The sequence below is a fragment of the Myxine glutinosa genome, chromosome 13, assembly GCF_964187855.1.
Source record: "Myxine glutinosa chromosome 13, kmMyxGlut1.1, whole genome shotgun sequence".
Lineage (NCBI taxonomy): Eukaryota > Metazoa > Chordata > Myxini > Myxiniformes > Myxinidae > Myxine > Myxine glutinosa.
In genome coordinates this window covers 105,638,333-105,661,550 of record NC_136273.1, presented here as the reverse complement: position 1 = coordinate 105,661,550, position 23,218 = coordinate 105,638,333, and the positions used below count along the sequence as shown (strand labels likewise).

Here is a 23,218-nt window from a genome sequence, read left to right as displayed (position 1 = left end):
AGTGCAGTTGGCAATTGACGAAGGGGGGGGGGGGGGGGGGGGATGTGCAGGGAATCTACCTTATTTGAATTTGGTGCAATGGAGTGCTAATTAATTGAAGACAAGGCCTTAACCTACATAGAATAAGGAGATAACTGTATAGAAGGATATATGATTGGCTACGTGTGGTATATGAAATAACTACGGGAACGACCTTTGACCTTTATACACAACAACTGGAGGAAGGAGGGTGATATTTTACAACACAAAAAAAACACCATTCTCAAATTCATAACAATATCTTATTCCCCATGGGGAGTACTTGACAATGAGCCATGTTTCAATTTTTTCCATTGAGCGGTTTGGGAGATATAGAGGTGTAACGTTTTTCAAAGATGGCGTCCGTACAACGTGACCTATGACGTCATAATTATGAATAAAAACATTCTACAGGCAGAGGCGCTTCTATGGAAAACTTTTGTGTCAATCGGACCAACGGTTGCGGAGCAAATTAATTTTTAAAATGCAGACACGTACGGTACACGGCACACGTATAGCACATGATACACGTAATCACGTGAATGCTTATACCCCCATCACACCAAACCTGTTCTCAATACGTTCGTGAAAATGTTGTCGAACGGGCTCCAACTGTGTATGAACGTAGTGGACGTAGTAGCTACTATTTACAGTCTTTTTACGAACTTCATGGACGGGCTCGGACGGGGAGGGTGCTCTAGAACTTTGAGCCTGCTCAAAATTTTATCCCGTCCATCCCGTTCTCCAATTAGACGGATTGACAACGTACTTAAAACGAGATCGACGTACTACGAACGGAATTGCCGTACTTCGAACCTACTAGGGACGTGTTACGACGTGGTGCAGTCGGCCATACATTTCAGTATGTGTGCACACCGACCGACCAGATTTCTTCTTATTCAGCTCAGTGAAATGGGTGCGGAGGCTGGTATACCATATCTTGAGCTCATCAACGTTTACATTCAACAACTCAGCTTGCTGCTGCCACAGGAAGGCCTTTTTCTTCGTGTCTTTATAGGCCTGGAGCTTTTTGTTATAGAGTACTTAATGGGCCTTCAACCACTCAAGCATGGATTCTTGTTGCTCTATGGTGAGATGGGTGTGGGTCTTTGCTTTCTTTTTCTTGGCCTTCTGAGTCTGATCTGCTTCTTCCTCAGACATATCCCCATCTGACTTGGAGGCATCAGAGGCTCCAGGGGATACAGGTCTCTCCGTCTCCCTCTCTTGAATTGGACCTTCATGGGCAGGCTCAATAGTCTCAGCAACTTCAGGGGGATCTGCATGGCCTTCAGCAGGGCTACTTGTGCTTGATTTCGCTCGCCCTGTCTTTCTGAATCGACTTCTCTTTGGAGGCATGATGATCGGAGATTGTATTGTAGATGTGTACAGCTCGGAGCCCTGAACTTGAATGAGGACTGGCTACAACGCGCTCGGTATTCATAGCAGTCGGGCCAGGACGGGCCAGGACGCGAGTACACACGCACTAGGGACGAGATGAGGACGTAGTGCGAACGAGTTGGTCGGGTTAAGAATTAGTTAGAACTGGCTTGGACGTATTGTGAACGAGGTAGAATGAGGTTGAACTGGTTAAGAACGGGTTGAGAACGGCTACGGACGGGCTCGAACTGCTTCGAAACGTTGTCGGCATGAGGTGAACGGGCACTTCTACACGATCTGAACGCGATACAAACGGACTGCAGACTGGCTAAGAACGAGATAAGAACGAGATAGACGTATTGAGGACTGCTTATGAACGAACTAGCATCGTATTTTACGCCAAACTACGCATTCTACCGTGATCACAGCCCGTTCTAGTATTTTTTTTAGAACGGGGTAGAACGGGATAGAACTAGTTTGGTGTGATGCTAGCCTTAACCCCGCTTTTCGCTTCGCGAGCGCAGCCTAGCCTTAACCCCGCTTTTCGCTTCGCGAGCGCAGCCTAGCCTTAACCCCGATTTTCGCTTCGCGAGCGTAGCCTATCCTTAACCCCGCTTTTCGCTTCGCGAGCGCAGCCTAGCCTTAACCCCGCTTTTCGCTTCGCGAGCGCAGCCTAGCCTTAACCCCGCTTTTCGCTCGCGAGCGCAGCCTAGCCTTAACCCCGCTTTTCGCTTCGCGAGCGCAGCCTAGCCTTAACCTCGCTTTTCGCTTCGCGAGCGCAGCCTAGCCTTAACCCCGCTTTTCGCTTCGCGAGCGCAGCCTAGCCTTAACCCCGCTTTTCGCTTCGCGAGCGCAGCCTAGCCTTAACCCCGGTTTCGCTTCGCGAGCGCAGTCTAGCCTTAACCCCGCTTTTCGCTTCGTGAGCGCAGGGTAGGGTAGCGTGGGGCAAGACGCCCCCATTAAGCAAGATTGCTGATATCTGCTCCTGTTGCAGCTATAGAGAACTAAAAGTAAATGCAAACAATAAGGACACATTAGCGCTACATAATAGCACAAGCACACCAAGATAGAAAAAAACGAAAAAGAACAAGAAGTGAAAATATAGATTTTTTTTTTGGCCTCTTTGCCCCATGCCGGAGGTAAAACGCCCACCAGGTTGGGGCAAAACGCTTACTGTGGGCGTGTTGCCCCTGAGAAGTGAGCGTTTTGCCCCTTACTTCCAAATTACATAAAAAGAAGATAATACTAACGTCTGACTAGAAAAACATAGTCTCCTACATAGAGGAAATTTCACTGTAAATACAAAATGTCATGAATTGTGACTTGGTCAAATTCAAACAGTCATGGGCACATGTCAGTCCGAGACATCCGACTCGCAGTTTGGGCACAGGAACTGGGCCAGTCCTGGCGTACATTGTTCATGTGCCCAATGAAGGCACAACTGGCACTGCACCCACACCTCCCTGGGTCTGGCACGGCTGTACTCCTCACAGCATATAAGACAAGGCCAGTCTTCCTCCTCACTTGTTTCTTCCTCTTCTCCTTGCTTCCTCATTTTGCCGTTTGTGGGGTTTGTTTGCTGCACTCTCTTCTTCTTCTGCTTTTGTTCTTTGTCTGAGTTTTTCTTGGGGTTCTTCTTTGCCTGCGTCTCTTCTAGTGCTTTGTCTGAGTTTTTCTTGGGGTTCTTCTTTGCCTGCTTCTCTTCTAGTGCTGCCTTGTATGGCGAAGAGGTCAGCACGGCTGCTGACTCTGTTTTTCTGGCTCTTGGCCTCTTGATTGATATTTTGGGCAGCGGAGAAAGCCCATGGATTATTTCCCTGATTGTGCTGGTAGAAGATGTGGATGGCTGGGGGATTGGCGGCTGTGACGTGGGCGCCTCACTTCTAACTTCTGGTGTTAGTCGCTCTGGTCGCAGGCTGGGCAGAACGATGCAGTTGTAGTGCCCGACATCCTGACCAACACTGGTGAACTGCACCATCAGGGGCTGGTGGTGTCTGTCAACGTCTCCATAACGTTGAACCACAACGTTATCCCAGTTGTAAACTATGATTTGTTTCTGAAGGACTTTGCTGGTGGCGGTGATCTCCAGCTTGCCCGGCAGGGACAATGGATCCGACATGGCATCGATTCGATGCTCCATGGATGAGTATCGGAGCCATCTGGGCAGGTCGGCGTTGATGGTTTTGACGTCCAGGTCTTTGAAGTCATCATAATTTTCACACATGTGTGCAATAACTTTTGCGCGAAGTCCATCTGCCTGACTCTTCTCAAACATCTCTAGTACCTGATTTCTCAATGATCCATGCTCTGATCTCTCTGCTGTTTGTAACTTTGAGTCCATCCCAATGATTAAACTGCGGAAAAAACATCGGCCATCACCAGACGTCGGTATCACCTGCATTCCGTTGTCAGATGAAGAAGGTGAGGGAGATGGTCCTTGGTCTTGCCTGTCTTCAACACAGATTGAGGGATTTGCTGGGGTGGATTCACATTCTTCAGGAAGAAGTTCACCTGGGTCTGACGTGGTTGGCTGCATGACAACTGGTGAACTTACATCTCCTGAGGATGGCTGGTCAGGGGTACTTGCTTCTTGCCCACACATCTGCTCATCAGTCACCAATGCCCCTTCAAAGTCGGCGTCGGTGAACACATTTGGATCAAATGGCCAAAGGCCACAAGTCTTGAAGCCATTCACTGCCTTTTCGGGCAACGCTGTGCGTAGAAACGCTTTCCGTGACAGACCAGCCATGTCATAGACTGTGATACGTCGTCCTGGGTTGGCCACCATCCAACTGTCAGCTTCAGCATTGAAAGCACTTTTGAGTGGCTTGAAATAAGTGCGATCAAGTGGCTGCAGCTTGTGAGTACTGTGAGGGGGTAAGGTGAGTAGCTCAATCCCATTCGCCCGACAAAACTTGATAGCTCCAAGAGTCTTGTGACTGTGATGTCCATCAAGGAGAATGATTTGCGGGTTGTCCAGGGAGGCGTTTGTGAAATTAGCAAAGTGGCGGAGCCAAAGTATGAACAAGTCTGAATCTGTCCAGCCATTTGAACTTGCGTACCCAACAGATTGTGGCAGAGCATCTTTCATGAGGGTGTCCACCATTCGCTTACGGGGGAAAATATACATTGGAGGTAGGAAGACACCAGCTGCACTGCAGGCACACACAAGTGTCATCAGAACTCCTCGCTCACCACTTGTGACCTTGCCGACCTGTCGAGCACCTTTTGTGGCCATGACTTTCCCGGGCTTTTGAACAGTTGTCAGCCCTGTCTCATCCATGTTCCACACTCTTGAAGGGGTGTAGTCTTCAGCTGTCAAACACTCCTTGAAGAGGTCAAAGAAACCCTGGACCCTGGGTTTATTGAAGCCCACAACACACGCTATGCTGGTTGCTTGAGGCTGCCTGAGGGTGAGGTCGTGACGGGAGAGAAAGTTCTGGACCCAGTCCTTTCCTGCCATCCGGGACTCTCTGTTGAAAGGGTGGCTAATTTGAGCCTTCTCAGCAACATCAAACGCTAGACGCTGCATGTCCCGCATCCTCAGACCGTACAGTCGCCTCTGCATCTCCGTTACATGTGCTTTCAGCTGCGCGTCGATCTCAGGAGGAAGGGCGTTCTTATATCTCCCAAAATTCAGCACACCAGGTGCTGCTACTTGCTGGTCTCTGTGCCTTCGTAGGGTACGTGCCGGAACACCAAAGTCCTTGCTGGCACGAATGAGTGGAAGTCCCTCGCTCACTGCTGTCAAGGCTGCAGACAAGTTGCTTTGGCCATAATTGCCCCTCTCTGTCTTCCTTTTGTATGTTCTCACCATCATGTATCTGTTGACAAGTGTTTAAAAATGATCAGTCTCTAAATCATAATTTCTTTTATTCATAACTTACCGGAATATATTCAAATGATAGTCACTTTTACTGGCATAGCAGAGAGAGAGTGAGAGAGAGAGAGAGAGAGAGAGAGAGAGAGAGAGAGAGAGAGAGAGAGAGAGAGAGAGAGAGACAGAGACAGAGACAGAGAGACACAGAGACACAGAGACACAGAGAGAGAGAGAGAGAGAGAGAGAAAGCGAGACATGCAGTACTCTAGCATTTCAAGTCAAGTCGGTATTACATTCGGTGGAATGAGGGGCACATTAGGCGTCTTGCCCCAACATCCCAGTGGGCGTTTGACCCCCAATCTGTTACAAATCTTATCTTTGGAAATCTGACTTAAAGCAAGGGAGGCAACTAGTTTAGTCTGGCATCAACAGATAGCTAACAGATCCCTATAACAAGAAAAAGTAGAGACGTTCTGTTTCTTCTGCTATTTAGATGATGGTACTGAACAAATGAAGTATGAAATTTACAACAAACAGGACGAAAACAAAGAAAAACATCTGAGAAACGTACCGCTTTCTCTACCTGTGTCGCCGTCGTGGTGGGAAAGGATGTTTGCGGAAGGAAGCTCGCAAGGCATCATGGGGCTCGTTGCATCACGTGGTTTAGTATATATTGTGGGTAGGCGTTTAACCCCTACTGGGCCTCTTGCCCCACCCTACCCTAATAATAATCAGCTTCTTCTTCAGACGCATATTTCCGAGCTGCCTCGATCAATGGCAATGATTCTGCTACCATTCGATAGAGTTTTACTTCCTGCAACATCCTTTGGTATTATAATTCTCGTAGCTTGAAATAATTCCATGAAAAGTCCGGAAAACTACATTCCTATGTAAAAGAATGCGACTGGGGTAGGCGTGGCTATGACTGTCCATCAGCTTGATGTGGGCGGGGCCGCTAGACACATTTGCCTCAGGTCGGCGACGGCGTTGTGCGTGATAATGTGATGTGGCATCAAATAATATCAGCAGAAATATCATGTCTCGGGAAATGCCTTGTTTTTCATTGTTACATTTATGAAAATATAATAATAGCGAAGTACCATTGCTGTGCACTGCACACGGGACACATGATCACGATCCCTCTCGTCGCGGGTCAAGGTAAAAGCAAACCACGTGATCAATAAACCTTCTCGAGTCACGGTTTCTCGGCGCCAGATTCGTTACGTCGGTGCATCACTTATGCCGTCATATAAAACAGCCTGTACAAGGAATCCATGGGAATTGAAACTACTATAAATGGTGTGTGTGTGTGTGTGTGTGTGTGTGTGTGTGTGTGTGTGTGTGTGTGTGTGTGTGTGTGTGTGTGTGTGTGTGTCGGTCGGTGTTTGTATATGCGTGTGTGTGTTTGTGTGCGTGTCATACTTTTTCACGTCTATTAATTAATTACGTACTATTCAAATGTGCCATTTAACTCTTCAGACTGCTGAGACCCCTTAGACCTTGGCAGACCCTTTAAGACTTGACCCAAATGTCCCCGAGGACCCAAATAACCCAAAAGTCCCCGATGACCCAAATCATCCCAAAAAGTCCCCAAGGACCCAAAAGTCCTTGATGACCCAAAATACCCACATGACCCAAAAGACCCTTGAGGACCCAAAACACCCAGATGACCCAAAAGACGCAGATCACCCAAAAGTCCATGAGTTCCCAAAAGTTCCCAAGGACCCAAAAAGTATCTGATGACCAAAAAGTCCTGATGAAGCAAAAGTCCCCAAAGACCCAAAAGTCCCTGAAGATACAAAAGTCCCCAATTAAAATTTGGTCCAATGGACCAACAGGCCCCCTAGTTTAATAAATATTTGAACTGACATTTAGTGTTCCTTTCATCTTTGTTTTGGCATACTGCATTGACTGGAGTGGTCAATGGTCAATGAATTGATATAGGCTCCACCCCTTCCCTCTGTCCCTACCCTATTGGTTAGAGGGAAACCACATCAGTTGTTTTGGGCATTTCTAAGTGCAGGTCATTGTGTGGCCTGAGGCTGGATGAAGACATTACTCTTTGAGAAACGAGCAATAAGACAGAGCTGCAAGATACAGTCAGGGTTACGTAAGACAATATAGGAACAAGTGCAGTGTTTGACATTGCTGACTAAAATATCTTGGCACTTTTGCTCCAAGATTGCGTATACTCTGAATACCACATACCATTGTTTTATTCCACATTGCAAAAAATTACAGAAAGAAGTTTTAAAAAATTATGCTAAATTAAAAAGGCAATGTAGGGATGATAAACAACAGTATAAAAAAGGGCCTAAACAAGATCGGGTTGATGTTGGTTTAGAGAGTAGCTAACAGTATTGTCCATCACATAACAATCCCAACACTTGGTCTGGACAAATAGTGACGGGGGTCCAAGCCGAGCAAAGAAAGCTAAGTGCCAACCACACACTTTTATGTTATATAACAATTATTTTATTCTTCGTCTGTGTTTGTGTCTGGTTGTGGGGAAAATCTTGGATGTATTTTAATCACCACGAACGCGACAATATATTGTACAGTCTGACTCTATAGGTACAATAATATATTGTATAATCCGACTATATAAGTAGAATAATATATTGTGTAGTCTGACTCTATAGGTACAATTATATATATATATATACTAGCGAGGTACCCATGCTATGCACAGGCGGGAAGCCAAAAGCAAACAAAGAATGCGGAATCGGTGAATGCTAAACCATGGCAGCAATAAATTCCACATACTTTGCATCTGGCACGATCCTCCATCTCACCTCTGTCTCCCACATCCTCAATGGATGAAGCCCTCCCAAGTGTGTCCGCTAAAACTCGGGCCCTCCCAAGCGTGTCCGTAAAAGCTTGGGCCTTCCCACCCGTTTCCGCCAAACATCAGGCTCCTTCTCACCCGGCTTCAAGACCAGGCACATCCCAGACGATCGATGCAACTTCAGGTGCACGACCCTCGACCTCACCAAATTGGACCATAATGGTGTGTGCTCGTGTGCGTGGTTTAATCGAAGGACAGGCAGTTGTACCTCACAAACGTATTGCATGCGTACAAACGTATTGAATCTCCCGCGATGACGCTATCTCCGAGGGTCTTTCACTTACTCACCGCAGGCAGGTTGGTGGTCTTTCCGTCTTCTACCGACTCCTCTCCGGCCTTGCTCCCCTAGCTCTCTCTGGGCTCTGTCCCCCAAATATTCCTACAGGTCGCACAAGATCTGCCAGCAACCCTCTTATGGTTAAACTGCCAAAATCAAGATGTCTGCTCACCTTCAATCCTTCATTCCTCTTTTCTCCCGCCTCTGGAACAAACTCCCCCACTCCCTTCAATCCCACTCCTCCCTCCACGTCTTTAAAACGGCTGTTCACCACCATCTCTTATCTTCCCCCATCCAAAACCTTGATCTTTTCTACCCCCGCTAATTTCACCCCAAATCCACTTTTTTGAGGTGACTTTTGACTTCTTTCCTGGAAGTCCTTGGTGTCCTTGCGTTTTATACCTATCCTGCCTCCCCCCAGGCCCTCTCCCTCCCACACATCTCCCGATGTCCCTGCTCTCAAATGTTGTGTTTGTGTGCTTCCTCCCCTTCTCTCCCCATCTTGTCGACCGCTCCCCTTTTTATATACTAAGTTTGCTTGTTTGTTTGATTTGTTTGTTTGATAAATGTTAGCTCTTTCACGAGCCTCGAGTCTGTATACAAAAAAAAAAAAAACAATTTTTTACCTGTGCCACCTTCAGTCGCACGTCAGACATGGACACCCGGTTCGTGAAGGACTTGCAGAAAAACGTACCCAGTCTGAATGGTTGTACCCCCAGTCAATGGCGAATGTATGTATATATCTTATGATATGGCGAATGTCACGGTTAGGAAGTAGAAATCCTCACTTCATTTCCTCATTCATATTGAAACTCAATACCGGTATCTCTGTTTTCATTCAAAGAGCATTATTCCAATCATACATTAAAATTATAACAAAATACTGTGTTAAATGACGATTGTATTGAGAAATGAACAAACCAGCCCATTGTCGTCATCTGTTCACTTCCGCATTCGGAGCAGTTTCATATCGAGTTAATATCAAAATCATAATTTTATTGAGGATTTTTTTTTTGAAACCTCTTACTTACCTTAGAACATCCGCTGGGACCCCAAAACGTTCCACAGGAGGTTTGGCGGAGTTAGTCCCAAAACTGAGGGAGTAGTTTGGGGACTGATGGACGGACGGACGCTCATGTTTTCTAACATAGATAGTCCGACTCAGTATAATCGTATATTGAAGCTGGACATTCATTCATGAAGCAAAGTTGGTACACTTTCACAAATTGATAAATTTAAAAGGAATCATTTTGAACACTAAAGCTATGAGAGCTGATGTACCTACAGTCACGTGAAAAAGTATGTACACCCCATGTAAAGTTTTGATTTTTTCAAAATATTTCAACATGCAGCTATTTGATCTTCATTTCAACAATATTGATAGATAAAGGTGATATAATATTACAAATATCATGAAACATTTACATTTTGTAGTCCATTGTATAATTTAAATAAACATAAATGCAAATTTCGCATGTGGAAAAAGTAAGTACACCCTTGGCTCTAATAGGTGGTATTGCCCCCTTTAGCAGAAACAACCTCAAGTAGGCGTTTCTTATAACTGTCTACCAGTCTCTGACATCGACTGGGAAATTTTTGCCCCCTCCTCCATGCAGAATTATTTCAGCTGTGCGATGTTTGAGGGGTTTCTTGCATGCACAGCTCGTTTCAAATCCCCCCACAACATCTCGATGGGATTTAGATCCGGGCTTTGACTTGGCCATTCCAGAACCCTCCATTTCGTTCTTTGCAGCCATTCCTTGGTGGATTTACTGGTATGTTTAGGGTCATTGTCATGTTGCAAAGTCCACGTTTGGTTGAGCTTCAACCTTCCAACAGATGGCCTCACATTATCCTCAAGCACCCTCTGGTACAAGGAAGAATTCATAGTGGATTCTATGATGGTGAGCTGCCCAGGCCCTGATGCAGCAAAACTGCCCCAAACCATAATATTTCCACCACCATGCTTTGCAGTTGGTATCAGGTTCTTGTGGTCAAATGCTGTCTTTGGTTTTCGCCAAATATGTCTTCTGGTACTTTCGCCAAATTGCTCTACCTTTGACTCATCTGTCCAGAACACAATGCTCCAGAAGTGTTGGTCTTTGCCTGGGGTTCTTAGAGACTTCTTTCAGCATCTTGCGGTCTGCTCTCGGGCTGAACTTGCTGGGGCGGCCTGGCCTGAACAAGTTGGCAGTTGTTTGGAATCTTCTCCACTTGTAGATGATCTTCCAGACAGTTGAATGATTGATTTCAAATTGTTTAGAGATCTTTTTAAATCCCTTCCCAGACTCGTAGGCATCTATAACCTTCTTTCTGAAGGCCTCAGAGAGCTCTTTTGATCTAGCCATTGTGACGCCGCACACTTCAACAACAAAGAGCAAACCAAACTAAATGTCAGAGGTTTAAATAAGACAGGTTCCTCCAAGATCCTCTCTAACGATGTTCTAATCATTTGCACCTGAGCTGGTGCACCTGTTAGTCAGGTTCACTATGTTTTTTCGTTCAAAATCATGGTAGATTAGCAAACCTATACATTTTTGGAAACGTTATTACATGGAAAATCTGAAAATCAATGTTTACATTTGCCAATTCCGACCAATTCGATTCGACCAATTCGACCAATTCGACCAATCGACCAATTCCATTCGACCAATTCGACCATTCGACCATTCGACCAATCACTTCGATCGACCATTCGACCATTCGACCAATTCGATCGATTCGATTCGATTCGATTCATCGAATTCGATTCGATCGACCATTCGACCAATTCGATTTGCCAATCAATTTGACCGACCTTTGCTTGTGTGGAACGGACTGTGAAAACGTTGCGGACTATATTGTCGGATACGACACACAGGACAGTGATGACGAACTCTAAATGGCATATTCTGTAATCGTGTATGTTTGATGCCATTGACTGCCTGTGTATATTTTGTCATCGACTGCCTGTGTAGATGTGAAGTTATACTGACTGCATGTGTATGTATGATTTTGCTGACTGCCTGTGTATGTTTGGTGATATGAATTATTGTGACACATTTTGATGTTATTAACTGCCTGTACAAAATGATAACATGTATTTGATTATGCAACTTATCGCGAATATAAAGACAGTATTTTGCAATTCAAAACCTTTGATTCGTGCCTTACCATTCCCCATAGCACTAATTTGATACTTTCATTGGATTCCTTGTCCCTGAAAATATAGGTTTAGTATATTTTAAAAAGTTTTTAGGGTAATTAGAGGCAGAAATAGAACAAAATATGTATTTTACAGTGGCCATTTTGAAAATCCAAAATGTCCGCCATACAGGTATCTCTCCAAATGTAAACATTGATTTTTAGTTTCCTTATGCTATAACCTTTCCAAAAATGTATAGGTTTGCTAATCTACCATGATTTTGAACGAAATATAATTTATTGACAGAGTGAACCTGACTATGTTTCTAATTTTAGGTATTTGAAGTAGTGATAAATGTCGGGGTGTACTTACTTTTTCCACATGCGAAATTTGAATTTATGTTTATTTAAATTATACAATGGACTACAAAATGTAAATGTTTCATGATATTTGTTATATTATATCACCTTTATCTATCAATATTGTTGAAATGAAGATCAAATAGCTGTATGTTGATATATGTGGAAAAAGTCAAAACTTTACATGGGGTGTACTTACTTTTTCACGTGACTGTATATCCAGGTTTCCGAGATGATATTTCATGTATTGATGATTGAGGTGATGATTGTGCTTGCAGAGCATGTTGTCTTGTCGCAAATGAAGAGCCGTGTTTATGGTGTTGGTAACGAGATTATTTGGGATTGACATAAGTGTGGGACAAGGTAAGGCTGCATGAGGTACATGAGGCAAGACTTGCGTGTCTGCAGACGAATTCCCCGGATTGTGCGTCGACCTGGGGGACATCAGCGCTACTTGTCCGTCGCCTCCCATGCCGCGCCGATGTCCTGCACCGCTCTGTCTTCAGCAGGACCTCTTACATTCCGGCAGGACACCGTTTTGTCCTCTCTGGGCCGAACCGGAACCACAGAGCTGGACCGTCCTGAGCTCCCCGAGGTCCCCATGCTCTCTGAATTCCCAGGCCGATTCCCTGCGATCTCACTTGCTCAGCCACACTGGAGGCACCTTCCGCTGTGTCCAATGTGACAAGGTACGTTTGGCGTCCTCGACAATTAATAATTCTTAGTAATGCATAATTCTTATGGATAGGACCGACACTGCACCCACAGGCTTGAATCAGGCCTAGACACTAAGTAAGGCCTGTATATTGATGCACAAATAAGTAGGTCTACAGTAGTCTTGTTTGTGAAGGTGAGTGTTGAACTGCATCAGAGGACAGGTAGAACAATGGATTGCATTAACAGTACTAGCAACGCTACCCGCCCTATGGGCGGGGCTTCAATTGGGAGGCCCAAATGAAAAGGCAAAATGTCAGAAATTGAAGGCTTTTTTATTTTAAACGATTTATATAAACATCTGTTGAATCATATCACACGCAAGTCATCAAAATCGCAACAGTATTTGTAGAATTTCAATAAAAGCCACATCACTGTTCATATCGGTAAATATTATTCCATTGTGTTTCAAATTTGGGCAATGGGCTCTCCAATATTCGATGTGTGCACGGTTTGAATTACGTAACGTAACGTTTGTGACGATGTTTTCATTGTGACGATGTTGTGACGATGTTTGTGTTCATGGTAGTGTTTGATGTGACGGTGTGAACGTAATTTCGTAATGTTTTTCGTTTTTATTTTCGTAATCGTTGAATGAACGTTGAATGTTTAATGAACGTTTGATGAGCGTAAGAATGAGCGTAATGATCATTCAATTAATAAATGAATGTATTGAATAATTCCATGTGAAGTGAAAGACGCCTCAGAGCTGTCACATTCACAATCGCTATGTCGTATGTACTCCGGATACGTGTTTCCTTCATTGTAAAAACTACCAAGTCAACAGTTAAAAAGATTTTGAGCCGATAGGTGTTACGGCCTTGGCAAGATCGATGGAGACAGCGATCTGTTAGCTTATACAATGCCCAAATAGCTATGTGGAATTCTCTCATGTAGAGAATAAACCCACGTCGTTTGAACTTTGGCAGAGGTCATTATTTACTTTTAATGATGTTTATATACGAATCAAAAAGAAGATAATTGGTTTTGGGTCATCCTCTCCGCATATCTCGTGGGAGGACTGTGAGTTGGAGAGACGACCGTGATGGCGGGGAGGGGGTTGGCATTCTCTCAAGCAGGGATTCAACCCATGTCCTTATAAAAGGTCTTTGTCCGAGGTCACCGAGTCCGATCGGTGCAGCTGTGCAGCTGTGCAGCGATCGGTGCAGCCGTTTGTGCGCTACCCGGGAAAATAACGTTATGCAGGAGTCCAAACCGAAAAATGCTGGAGGCCAAAGCTGAAATTGGAAAAAACAATATACCCTATTTTACTCCAGGGGATCCCAGGATTACCCACCCAAAATATCGTTGCGATCGGTTGAGCCGTTTTTGCGGTACCTGCGAACGGACGGATGGACGGACGGACAGACATATACGTTTGCTCTATTATAATAAATATATACTGAGAGAGGACGTCTTTGGTCCCCCCTCCCTTCCCCACCCCTACCCCGGATGTATGCTGTAGCCCCTGATGTTATAGGAAATGACGACCTGACGAATGTACCCGAGATCCTCCTAAAATGTTAAATGTATATGTCTTATATTTTTCCTATACTCTTCCACGAGCCTAAGTTTATACAATAAGAAAAATGGTGTGCAAAGGACACGTAAGTACGCCAAGTTTTGGATTAAGTGGATGGGAAGGTGAGAATCATTGCACCTGAAAGGCTTTGTCTCTGTGGTGCAGGTTTTCTCCACCTCTCACGGTCTTGAGGTCCATGTTCGTCGGTCACACAGCGGGCTGCGCCCTTTCGTGTGTCTCATTTGCGATAAAAGTTTTGGCCATGCGGCGAGCTTGGAACAACACCACTTGGTGCACTCACAGGTGGGTGACCGGTTGAGCTGGTTCGTTGGGAAGAATGTGCAGGCTCTGCACTCTATCTCTACAAGTGCAGTAACCTGAGGCAGTGTCCATAACATCCCATACCATATCAATTATTTGTAACCTATTCTCTCTTCTTCTCCCTCCATGCACTCATTTGCACTCCCTCCCTCCCTCCTTGTGTTCTCTGTTCCCCCTTCCCCACCCACGTTCCGTTCAACCACAACCACTTTCTCTTTATGACTGCAGGGCCGCTGTTTTGAGTGCAAGATTTGCGGAAAGGTGTTCAAACGCTCGTCCACGTTATCCACCCATCTACTCATTCATTCGGACACCCGGCCCTACCCCTGCCAGTTCTGCGGAAAACGATTTCACCAGAAATCTGACATGAAAAAACACACTTTCATACACACAGGTAAATATAACACCTGAAATGTTTCTGGAGACGGATAGTTTGAACCTTTTGAGCTTCTTGGTTTTCCTTCTGACACCTGCTTAAGATTTACTTCAACCAAGAAAAAAAGTTCTCAAACTATACGAACCCAAAATGGACTTTAAAAAAACAAAAAAAAACAACAACAACAACAACTAGAACGCCACTCGGTAGAGCGCATAAATCTGCCAGGCTAAACAGTTTACCTTTTGTACTTGATAGGTCGGATCTGGATTCGGACCTGAACCAAAAGCTAATCACCTTGTTATCGTCACTTAACCAATTAATCTACCAAGTTTTGTCATAAGTCGTCCACAACTTTTTATGCTACATATCGTCTTTGGCCCCATAACTCAACGATGAAGAATCACTTAAATTTTTTTAATTCGCTGCTTCCGGATCCGTATCACATGTATAAAGGTACAGCGTATGATATTTTGGTATCACCTACATTGTATGACAGTTTGATGACATACACATGTCTAAAGACACAGCGTATGATATTTTGGTGACACCTACATTGTAGGAATGTAGGACAGTTTGATGACATACACATGTATAAAGATACAGCGTATTTTGGCGGACACGATGGCTCGCTGGCGCAATGACATAATTCCGCGCACCAGTGGGTGTCGGCCACGCCCCAGGTGAGGCGTGGCCTCCGGATATACACGCGGGCTCGCAGCCCCGAGCACGGCAGTGCTGATGAGTGAGCAACGAATAAAGAGCTCGAGTTAACCCAAAGCGTTGTGGCCTACCTTTGTTTAACGTGTGTGCCCAGCACAACACTGGTGACCTCCAACGGGTTCAGCCGTTGCTGTTCCCCGAACGTGCTATGGCCATCAACGCTGTCGCGATCAAGCTCCCGGAGTTCTGGGAGGCCCAGGCCGACACCTGGTTTCTACAGGCTGAGGCCCAATTCCAGCTCCGGGGCGTCACGGCGGACGACACGAGGTACTTTTACGTGGTCGCTGCCCTTGGATCCAGCACGGCCGCCCGATTCGTGTCCTTCCTCCGGCACCCGCCGGACGAGAGCAAGTACGTGGCGCTCAAGCGGCTTCTCCTCGACACGTTTGGCCTTACAGAGGCCGACCGCGCTGACCGTCTTTTGGACCTTCCCGTCCTCGGCGACACACGACCGTCCGCCGCATGGATTACATGCTGTCCCTGCTCGGCGACGGCCACGCGGATTTCCTTTTCTGTGCTCTCTTCCTCCGCCAGCTACCTGTACAGGTGCGGCTCGCGCTGGCCGGTTCACCCATTACGGAATCGCGCGCCCTGGCAAGGGAGGCGGACAAGTTTTTTGCAGCCCACGACGCACGGCCGGCATATAGCACGGCCGTCGTGGATCCCGGCGCCGCGCACGGCGCAGGTTTGGCGGATCCGCGTTTGCGTTCGGAACCCTCCTGAACACGGCGCAGGTTTGGCGGAGCCGCGTTTGCATTCGGATCCTCCCGAACACGGCGCAGGTTGGGCAGATCCACGCGTGGCCGCCGCCACGCCCCGCCCGCCCCCGTCGTCACGACCGGCACGACAACTACCACCGGGCCAAACCTGGTGCCACTTCCATACCAGGTTCGGCCACAAGGCCAGGTCCTGCCGCCCGCCTTGTACTTTTGGCAGGTCGGGAAATGGCCAGGCCGGCGCTCGCTTCCTGCCATGAGCGTCGGCCATACTGGCAGCCTTCTGTTCATAACAGACACCTCCGCGGGTCGTCGCTTCCTGTGCGACATGGGAGCGCAGGTGAGCATCCTCCCTGCCTCCGCATCCGACAAGCAAGCTGAGGGCCGGGGCCCCGCTTTGCTTGCCGCCAACGGCACGCCCATCCGCATGTTCGGGAAGCGTTGTCTCTCACTGCGGTTCAGGGGGCAGCACTTTCAGTGGTCGTTCGTTACCACTAGTGTCCCCATGGGCCTACTCGGAGCAGACTTCCTCTGTGCGCATGGGCTGCTGGTGGACGTGAGGCACAGACGCCTTGTCCAAGCCAAAACCTTCAGCTCGCTTGCTTGCGCGCTGAGCAGTTCGTTGAGCAGCTCCCTGGGCGGCTCACCGAGCGGCTCGCCAAGTGGCTTGCTGAGCGGTTCGGTCCCGGCGAGGTTGGTCTGCACGCTTCCGGCAGCGGACGAGTTCACCCGCCTCCTCGCCAGTTTCCCGGCCCTCACGCGGCCCACCTTCTCGGCGGTGGACGTCAAGCACGGGGTGGAGCATCACATCCCCACCGTCGGGCCACCGGTCTACGCCCGGGCGCGCCGCCTCGACCCGGCGAAGCTCGCCATGGCGCAGGAGGAGTTTGCCATGCTGGAGCGACTGGGCATCGTCCGGCGCTCCAATAGCGCATGGGCATCGCCGCTGCACATTGTGCCCAAGCCCGGCGGCGGGTGGCGGCCGTGCGGAGACTACTGCCGCCTCAACGATGCTACCACCCCCGACCGCTACCCGGTCCCTCACATCCAGGACTTTTCCGCACGGTTGGCGAAAATGTCCCTCTTCTCCAAGGTGGACCTCATCCGCGGATACCACCAGGTCCCCGTCAGGCCCATACCGAAGATGGCCGTCATCACACCATTCGGCCTCTTCGAGTTTCTGCGGATGCCCTTCGGGTTGAAGAATGCGGCCCAGGCGTTCCAGCGGCTTATGGACAGCATCTTGCGCGACTTGGACTTCGTGTACGTCTACCTGGACGACATCCTCATCGCAAGCGCGTCCCGTGAGGAGCACCTCCGCCATCTCCGCACGCTCTTCGAACGCCTGGGCCAGCATGGCCTGATCATCAACCCCGCCAAGTGCCGGTTCAGCGTCAACGAAATCGACTTTTTGGGGCACCGCGTCACCAGGCACGGGGCCATCCCCTTACCGGCCAAGGTGGAGGCGGTCAGGGGTTTTCCGCGCCCCTGCACGATCAAGGGGCTCCATGGGTTCCTGGGCATGGTGAATTTTTATCACCGTTTCCTGCCCCGCATCACCCAGCTCCTGCGCCCCCTGCACGAGGCCCTCCGGGGGAAGCCGGGCAAAGGCGACGTGGCCTGGACCGAGCCGATGGACACGGCATTCGCGGCGCGAAGCTTGCCTTGGCTAACGCCACCATGCTCGCGCACCCGGCGCCCGATGCACCGATCGCACTCACCACCGACGCGTCGGATTATGCGGTGGGCGCGGTGCACGAGCTATGTGTGCAGGGAGCTTGGCAGCCGCTGGCGTTTTTTAGCCGGCAGCTCCGCCCGCACGAACGACGGTACAGTACCTTCGACCGCGAGCTGCTCGGGCTCCACCTGGCAGTCCGGCACTTCCGCCATCTGCTCGAGGGCCGCCCGTTCGCGGCCTTCGTCGACCACAAGCCCCATGTCTTCGCGATGGCCAAGGTCGCCGAGCCGTGGTCGGCCCGGCAGCAGCGTCACCTCTTGGCCGTGTCCGAGTACACGACGGACATCCGGCACGTTGCCGGGAAGCACAACCCAGTGGCGGATTGCCTTTCCCGGTCCGTCGCCCATGCGGTCCAACTCGGGATCGACTATGCCCGGATGGCGGCGGACCAGTCCGCCGACCCCGCTGTCCAGGCTGTTCGGACCACCGTCACGGGCCTCCGCGTCACCGAGGTACCATTCGACGGTGTGGGCGCGGCCCTTTTGTGCGACATCTCCCTCGGCCGGCCTCGCCCCATCGTGCCCGCTGGCCGGGTTTTTGACGCCATCCACGGCCTGTCCCACCCGGGCACGAAGGCCTCCCAAAAGCTGGTCGCCGACAAGTTCGTCTGGCATGGCCTCCGGAAGGCCGTCCGCGATTGGGCCAGGACGTGCCTCGCGTGCCAGCGCGCGAAGGTTCACCGCCACACCCGGGCCCCGTTGGCCCCGTTTACGGTGCCCGAACGTAGGTTCGACCACGTTCACGTGAACCTGGTGGGACCTCTCCCCCCCTCGCGGGGTTTCACCCACGTCCTCCCCATGGTGGACCGCACCACCCGGTGGCCGGAGGCCATGCCTCTGGCAGCAACGACGGCGGCGGACATCGCGCAGGCGTTCATTGCCACTTGGGTTGCCCGGTTCGGCGCCCCCTCGGACATCTCGTCCGACCATGGCCCCCAGTTCACCTCGGAGCTCTGGGGGGCAGTAGCGTGGGGGCTCGGCGTCCAGCTGCACTGCACCACGGCCTACCATCCCCAGGCCAACGGCCTGTGCAAGCGCTTCCATCGCGCCATGAAGGCCGTGCTCCGGGCCAGCCTCCACGACGGCGGCTGGGTCGACAGGCTCCCCTGGGTCCTGCTGGGTCTCAGGACGGCGCCCAAGGATGACCTGCGCACATCCGCGGCGGAGTTGGTCTTCGGACAACCGCTGCGGGTGCCGGGCGAGTTCCTCCCCGACTCCACGGCACCATGGTCCGCGGCGCAGCAGCGCTCCGCCCTGCAGGAGACCGCCCGGAGGTTCGCCCCGGTGCCAACGGCGCACCACGGTTGCCCACCAACGCACGTCGCCCCGGAGCTTCGCGCGGCGGAGTACGTGTTCGTCCGCCACGCCGCCCACCGGACACCGCTGCGGCCCCCATATGATGGGCCCTTCCGCGTGCTGGAGACCGGGGTGAAGCATTTCACCCTGGACATCGGCGGTACTCCTGACCGCGTCTCCGTGGACCGCCTCAAGCCGGCCCACCTCGACTTGGACCACCCCCCGGCAGCGGCTCTGCCCCCGCGTCGGGACCACCCCCCGGCGGGCGGACCCTCGGCACCGCCGAACCCCGCCGTCACGCCACCCCCCTGCCCTGCACCCATTCCAGATGCCGCCAGAGACATCCCAGATGGCATCCCGGCATCCCAGACCCCGCCAGCCGCCAGAGGGCGCTTCGACCGGGTCATCCGGTTGCCCCGCAAACTGGCCCTTCAGGTGCGCGGGAATTCTGGGGGGGCGCATGTGGTGGACACGATGGCTCGCTGGCGCAATGACATAATTCTGCGCACCAGTGGGTGTCGGCCACGCCCCAGGTGAGGCGTGGCCTCCGGATATACACGTGGGCTCGCAGTCCCGAGTACGGCAGTGCTGACGAGTGAGCAACGAATAAAGAGCTCGAGTTAACCCAAAGCGTTGTGGCCTACCTTTGTTTAACGTGTGTGCCCAGCACCACAGTATGATATTTTGGTATCACCTACATTGTATTGAGGAGCTGTGCTCCTACGCGAGTCGAAAGGATTGACGCGACAAAAAACGGGAATTCGTCCGACCTCCTTTATTGGTAAAACGAAAACTCGGGTACTCTGAAAAGCCCGTTTATCGGGTAGCAATATATATAAGCACAATCAAACATGTCATGCTGGAAGCCACGCCTCCCAAGCCGGGCGCGGCATGCCGATCGGAGCGTTTGCCCGGGAAAGGCGAGTCTGGGCATGCCCGGGCAGCCTGGGCGAGCCCGGTACAGTGATCGCTCCCTGGTTGCGTCATCGGCAGGGGTAAGGCGATTGTGTATGCTCAGCGGCAACCGCTACACGCGCCCCCCCAGAATCGACTTGCACCGGCAGGGTCAATTTAAGGGGGGTCCTGATGACCCGGCCGAAGCGACCCCTGGAGGGTCGTGGGGGTGGGGGGTCCGGTGTGGTGGTGGGTGGTCGAGCGGGGGGAACCGTGGACGGGGGGCGGCCTCGCCGCGGAGGAAGGGCCAACCGTGGTGGTTTGTCGACGTCCAAGTGCGCCGGCTTGACGCGGTCCACCGAAATCCGGTCCGACCTGCCGCCGACGTCGACGACGAAGGACTTGTCGTCCCATCGCAGGACCCGGAAGGGCCCATCGTACGGCGGCCGGAGTGGCCCCCGGTGTGCGTCATGATGCACAAAAACGTACTCCACTGTGCGAAGCGCTGGGGGGACGTAGGACTGGGGGCCACCGTGGCGGGACGTTGGCATGGGGGCAAACCGTCGGGCGGCCTCCTGGAGGTCCGAGCGCTGGCGAGCCGCGGACCAGGGACTGGTAATGTCGGGCACAAACTCGCCCAGGACGCGTAGCCGCTGGCCGTAGACGAGCTCGGCGGTGGACGCCTGGAGGTCCTCCTTGGGGGCCGTGCGGAGGCCCAAAAGGACCCACGGCAGCCGGTCGGCCCAACCGCCGTCCTGAAGGCCGGCCATGAGCACGGCCTTCATGGAGCGGTGAAAACGCTCGCACAACCCATTGGCTTGGGGGTGGTAGGCCGTGGTACTGTGGAGCTTGACCCCCAGGTTGCGGCGACCGCGCCCCAAAGCTGGGAGGTGAACTGCGGACCGCGGACCGAAGAGATGTCTGCCGGTGCGCCGAAACGGGCGACCCAGGTGGCGATGAAAGCCTGCGCCACGTCGGCGGTTGTGGTGGAAGCGAGGGGAACGGCCTCCGGCCACCTGGTGGTCCTGTCCACCATGGTGAGCAGATGTGTGAAACCTCATGATGGGGGAAGGGGGCCCACCAGGTCCATGTTGATGTGGTCGAAATGCCGTTCGGGCACGGTGAAAGGTGCCAGCGGAGCCTGGGTGTGGCGGTGGACCTTGGCCCACTGGCAGGCCGTGCAGGCATTGGCCCTGCACCGTGGTGTCGGCGGTCTGGTCGGCCGCCATAAGCACGAAGTCCACACCCAGGTGGACCGCGTTCGCGCTGGCCCGAGAAAGACAGTCAGCCACGGCGTTGTCTTTACCGGCGACGTGCCGGATGTCCGTGGTAAACTCCGACACGGCAGAGAGGTGGCGCTGCTGGCGGGCCGACCACGGCTCCGTGACTTTGGCCATCGTGTAAACCAACGGCTTGTGGTCGACGAAAGCCGTGAACGGGCGGCCCTCCAGGAGGTGGCGGAAATGGCGAACGGCCAGGTATAGACCGAGGAGCTCGCGGTCAAATGTGCTATATTTTAGCTCGTTCGGCTGGAGTTGCCAGCTAAAAAAGGCGAGTGGCTGCCAAACCCCGTTCACCCATTGTTCATGTACGGCGCCCACCGCGTAGTTGGAGGCGTCCGTAGTGAGGGCGATGGGAGCGTCGAGCACCGGGTGAGCAAGCAGCGTTGCGTCGGTGAGGGCCAGCTTTGCGCCTGTGAATGCCGCGTCCATGTCTGTGGACCAGACGACGTCATGCTTGGCCGGCTTGCCCTGGAGGGCTTCGTAAAGGGGCCGCATGAGCTGAGCAGCGAGGGGCACGAAACGGTGATAAAAATTCACCATGCCGAGGATCTCCTGCAGGGCCTTGATGGAGCGGGGATGCGGGAACTTGGTGATGGCCTCGATCTTGGTTGGCAGCGGCACGGCCCCGTTATTGGTGATGTGGTGGCCCAAAAAGTCAACGGCCGTCGTGCCGAAGTGGCATTTGGCCGGGTTGACGATTAAGCCATGCTCGCTGACGCGTCCGAACAGTGTTCGGAGGTGGAGGAGGTGCTCGGCCCGGGACGTGCTGGCGACGAGGATGTCATCCAGGTAGACGAAGAGGAACGGCAGGTCATGCAGCACGCCGTCCGTCAAGCGCTGGAATGCCTGGGCCGCGTTCTTGAGGCCAAATGGCATCCTCAGGAATTCGAACAGGCCGAAAGGTGTGATGACGGCCGTTTTTGGGACGTCGGCCGGCCTGACAGGTACCTGATGGTATCCCCGTATCAAGTCAATTTTCCAGAAAATGACCCGCCCCGCCAAACGGGCGGAAAAGTCCTGGATATGCGGGACAGGATATCTGTCGGGGGTGGTAACGTCGTTGAGGCGGCGGTAGTCGCCACATGGGCGCCAGCCGCCCCCCGGCTTCGGCACGATGTGCAGAGGTGAGGCCCATGTGCTATCGGAGCGCCGCACGTTGCCGAGGTGCTCCAACGCGTCGAACTCGGCCTTTGCCATGGCGAGCTTGGCCGGGTCGAGGCAGCGGGCTCTGGCGTAAAGCGGCGGGCCCGTAGTTGGTATGTGGTGCTCGATACCATGTCTCACTGCGACGGCCGAAAACGTCAGCCGCGTGAGGGCCGGGAACTCTGCGAGCAGGCTAGCGAACTCGTTCGCCGCCGGGAGGGCGCATGATAGTTCGGTCGGCGCGGAGCTGCTCATTGTGCATGCCAGGGAGCTGAAAGTCTCGGCGTTGACGAGGCGACGCCGTTTTACGTCGACCAGCAGCCCGTGCGCACAGAGGAAATCGGCGCCTAGCAAAGCCATGGGCACGCTTGCCGTCACTAAGGTCCAATTGAAGCACTGGCTGCCGAAGCAGAGGGTGACGTTGCGCGGGCCGAAGGTGCGGATGGCCGATCTGTTGGCAGCGACCAGGGAGGGGCCGCAAACGGCGGTCTGCCTGTCCTGCTCAGAGGCGGGTATGACGCTCAGTTGGGCGCCGGTGTCACAAAGAAAACGCCGCCCGGACGCTTTGTCCTTGATGAAAAGCGAGTTGCCCGAGTGGCCGGCGCTCATGGCTGGTAATGAACGCCGGCCCGGCCGTTTCCCGACTCGCCGAAAGTGCACGGGGGCGTGG

At 51.7% G+C, this 23,218-nt stretch overlaps 1 protein-coding gene across 2 annotated transcripts in view; it reads left to right on the top strand.

Annotated features, from left to right (window-relative positions):
- The window catches only part of LOC137418319 (zinc finger protein Gfi-1b), an 83,834-nt gene that overhangs the window by 5,630 nt on the left and 54,986 nt on the right, over positions 1 to 23,218 (top strand). For both annotated transcript variants that reach the window (XR_013621290.1, XM_068104359.2), the window contains exons 2-4: positions 12,232 to 12,512; positions 14,225 to 14,362; positions 14,609 to 14,774. Coding sequence is in view for 1 of the 2 variants with exons in the window: in XM_068104359.2 (XP_067960460.2) it covers positions 12,232 to 12,512; positions 14,225 to 14,362; positions 14,609 to 14,774 (585 nt within the window). In the remaining variant the exon portion in view is untranslated. The remainder of the gene's footprint in view (positions 1 to 12,231; positions 12,513 to 14,224; positions 14,363 to 14,608; positions 14,775 to 23,218) is intronic.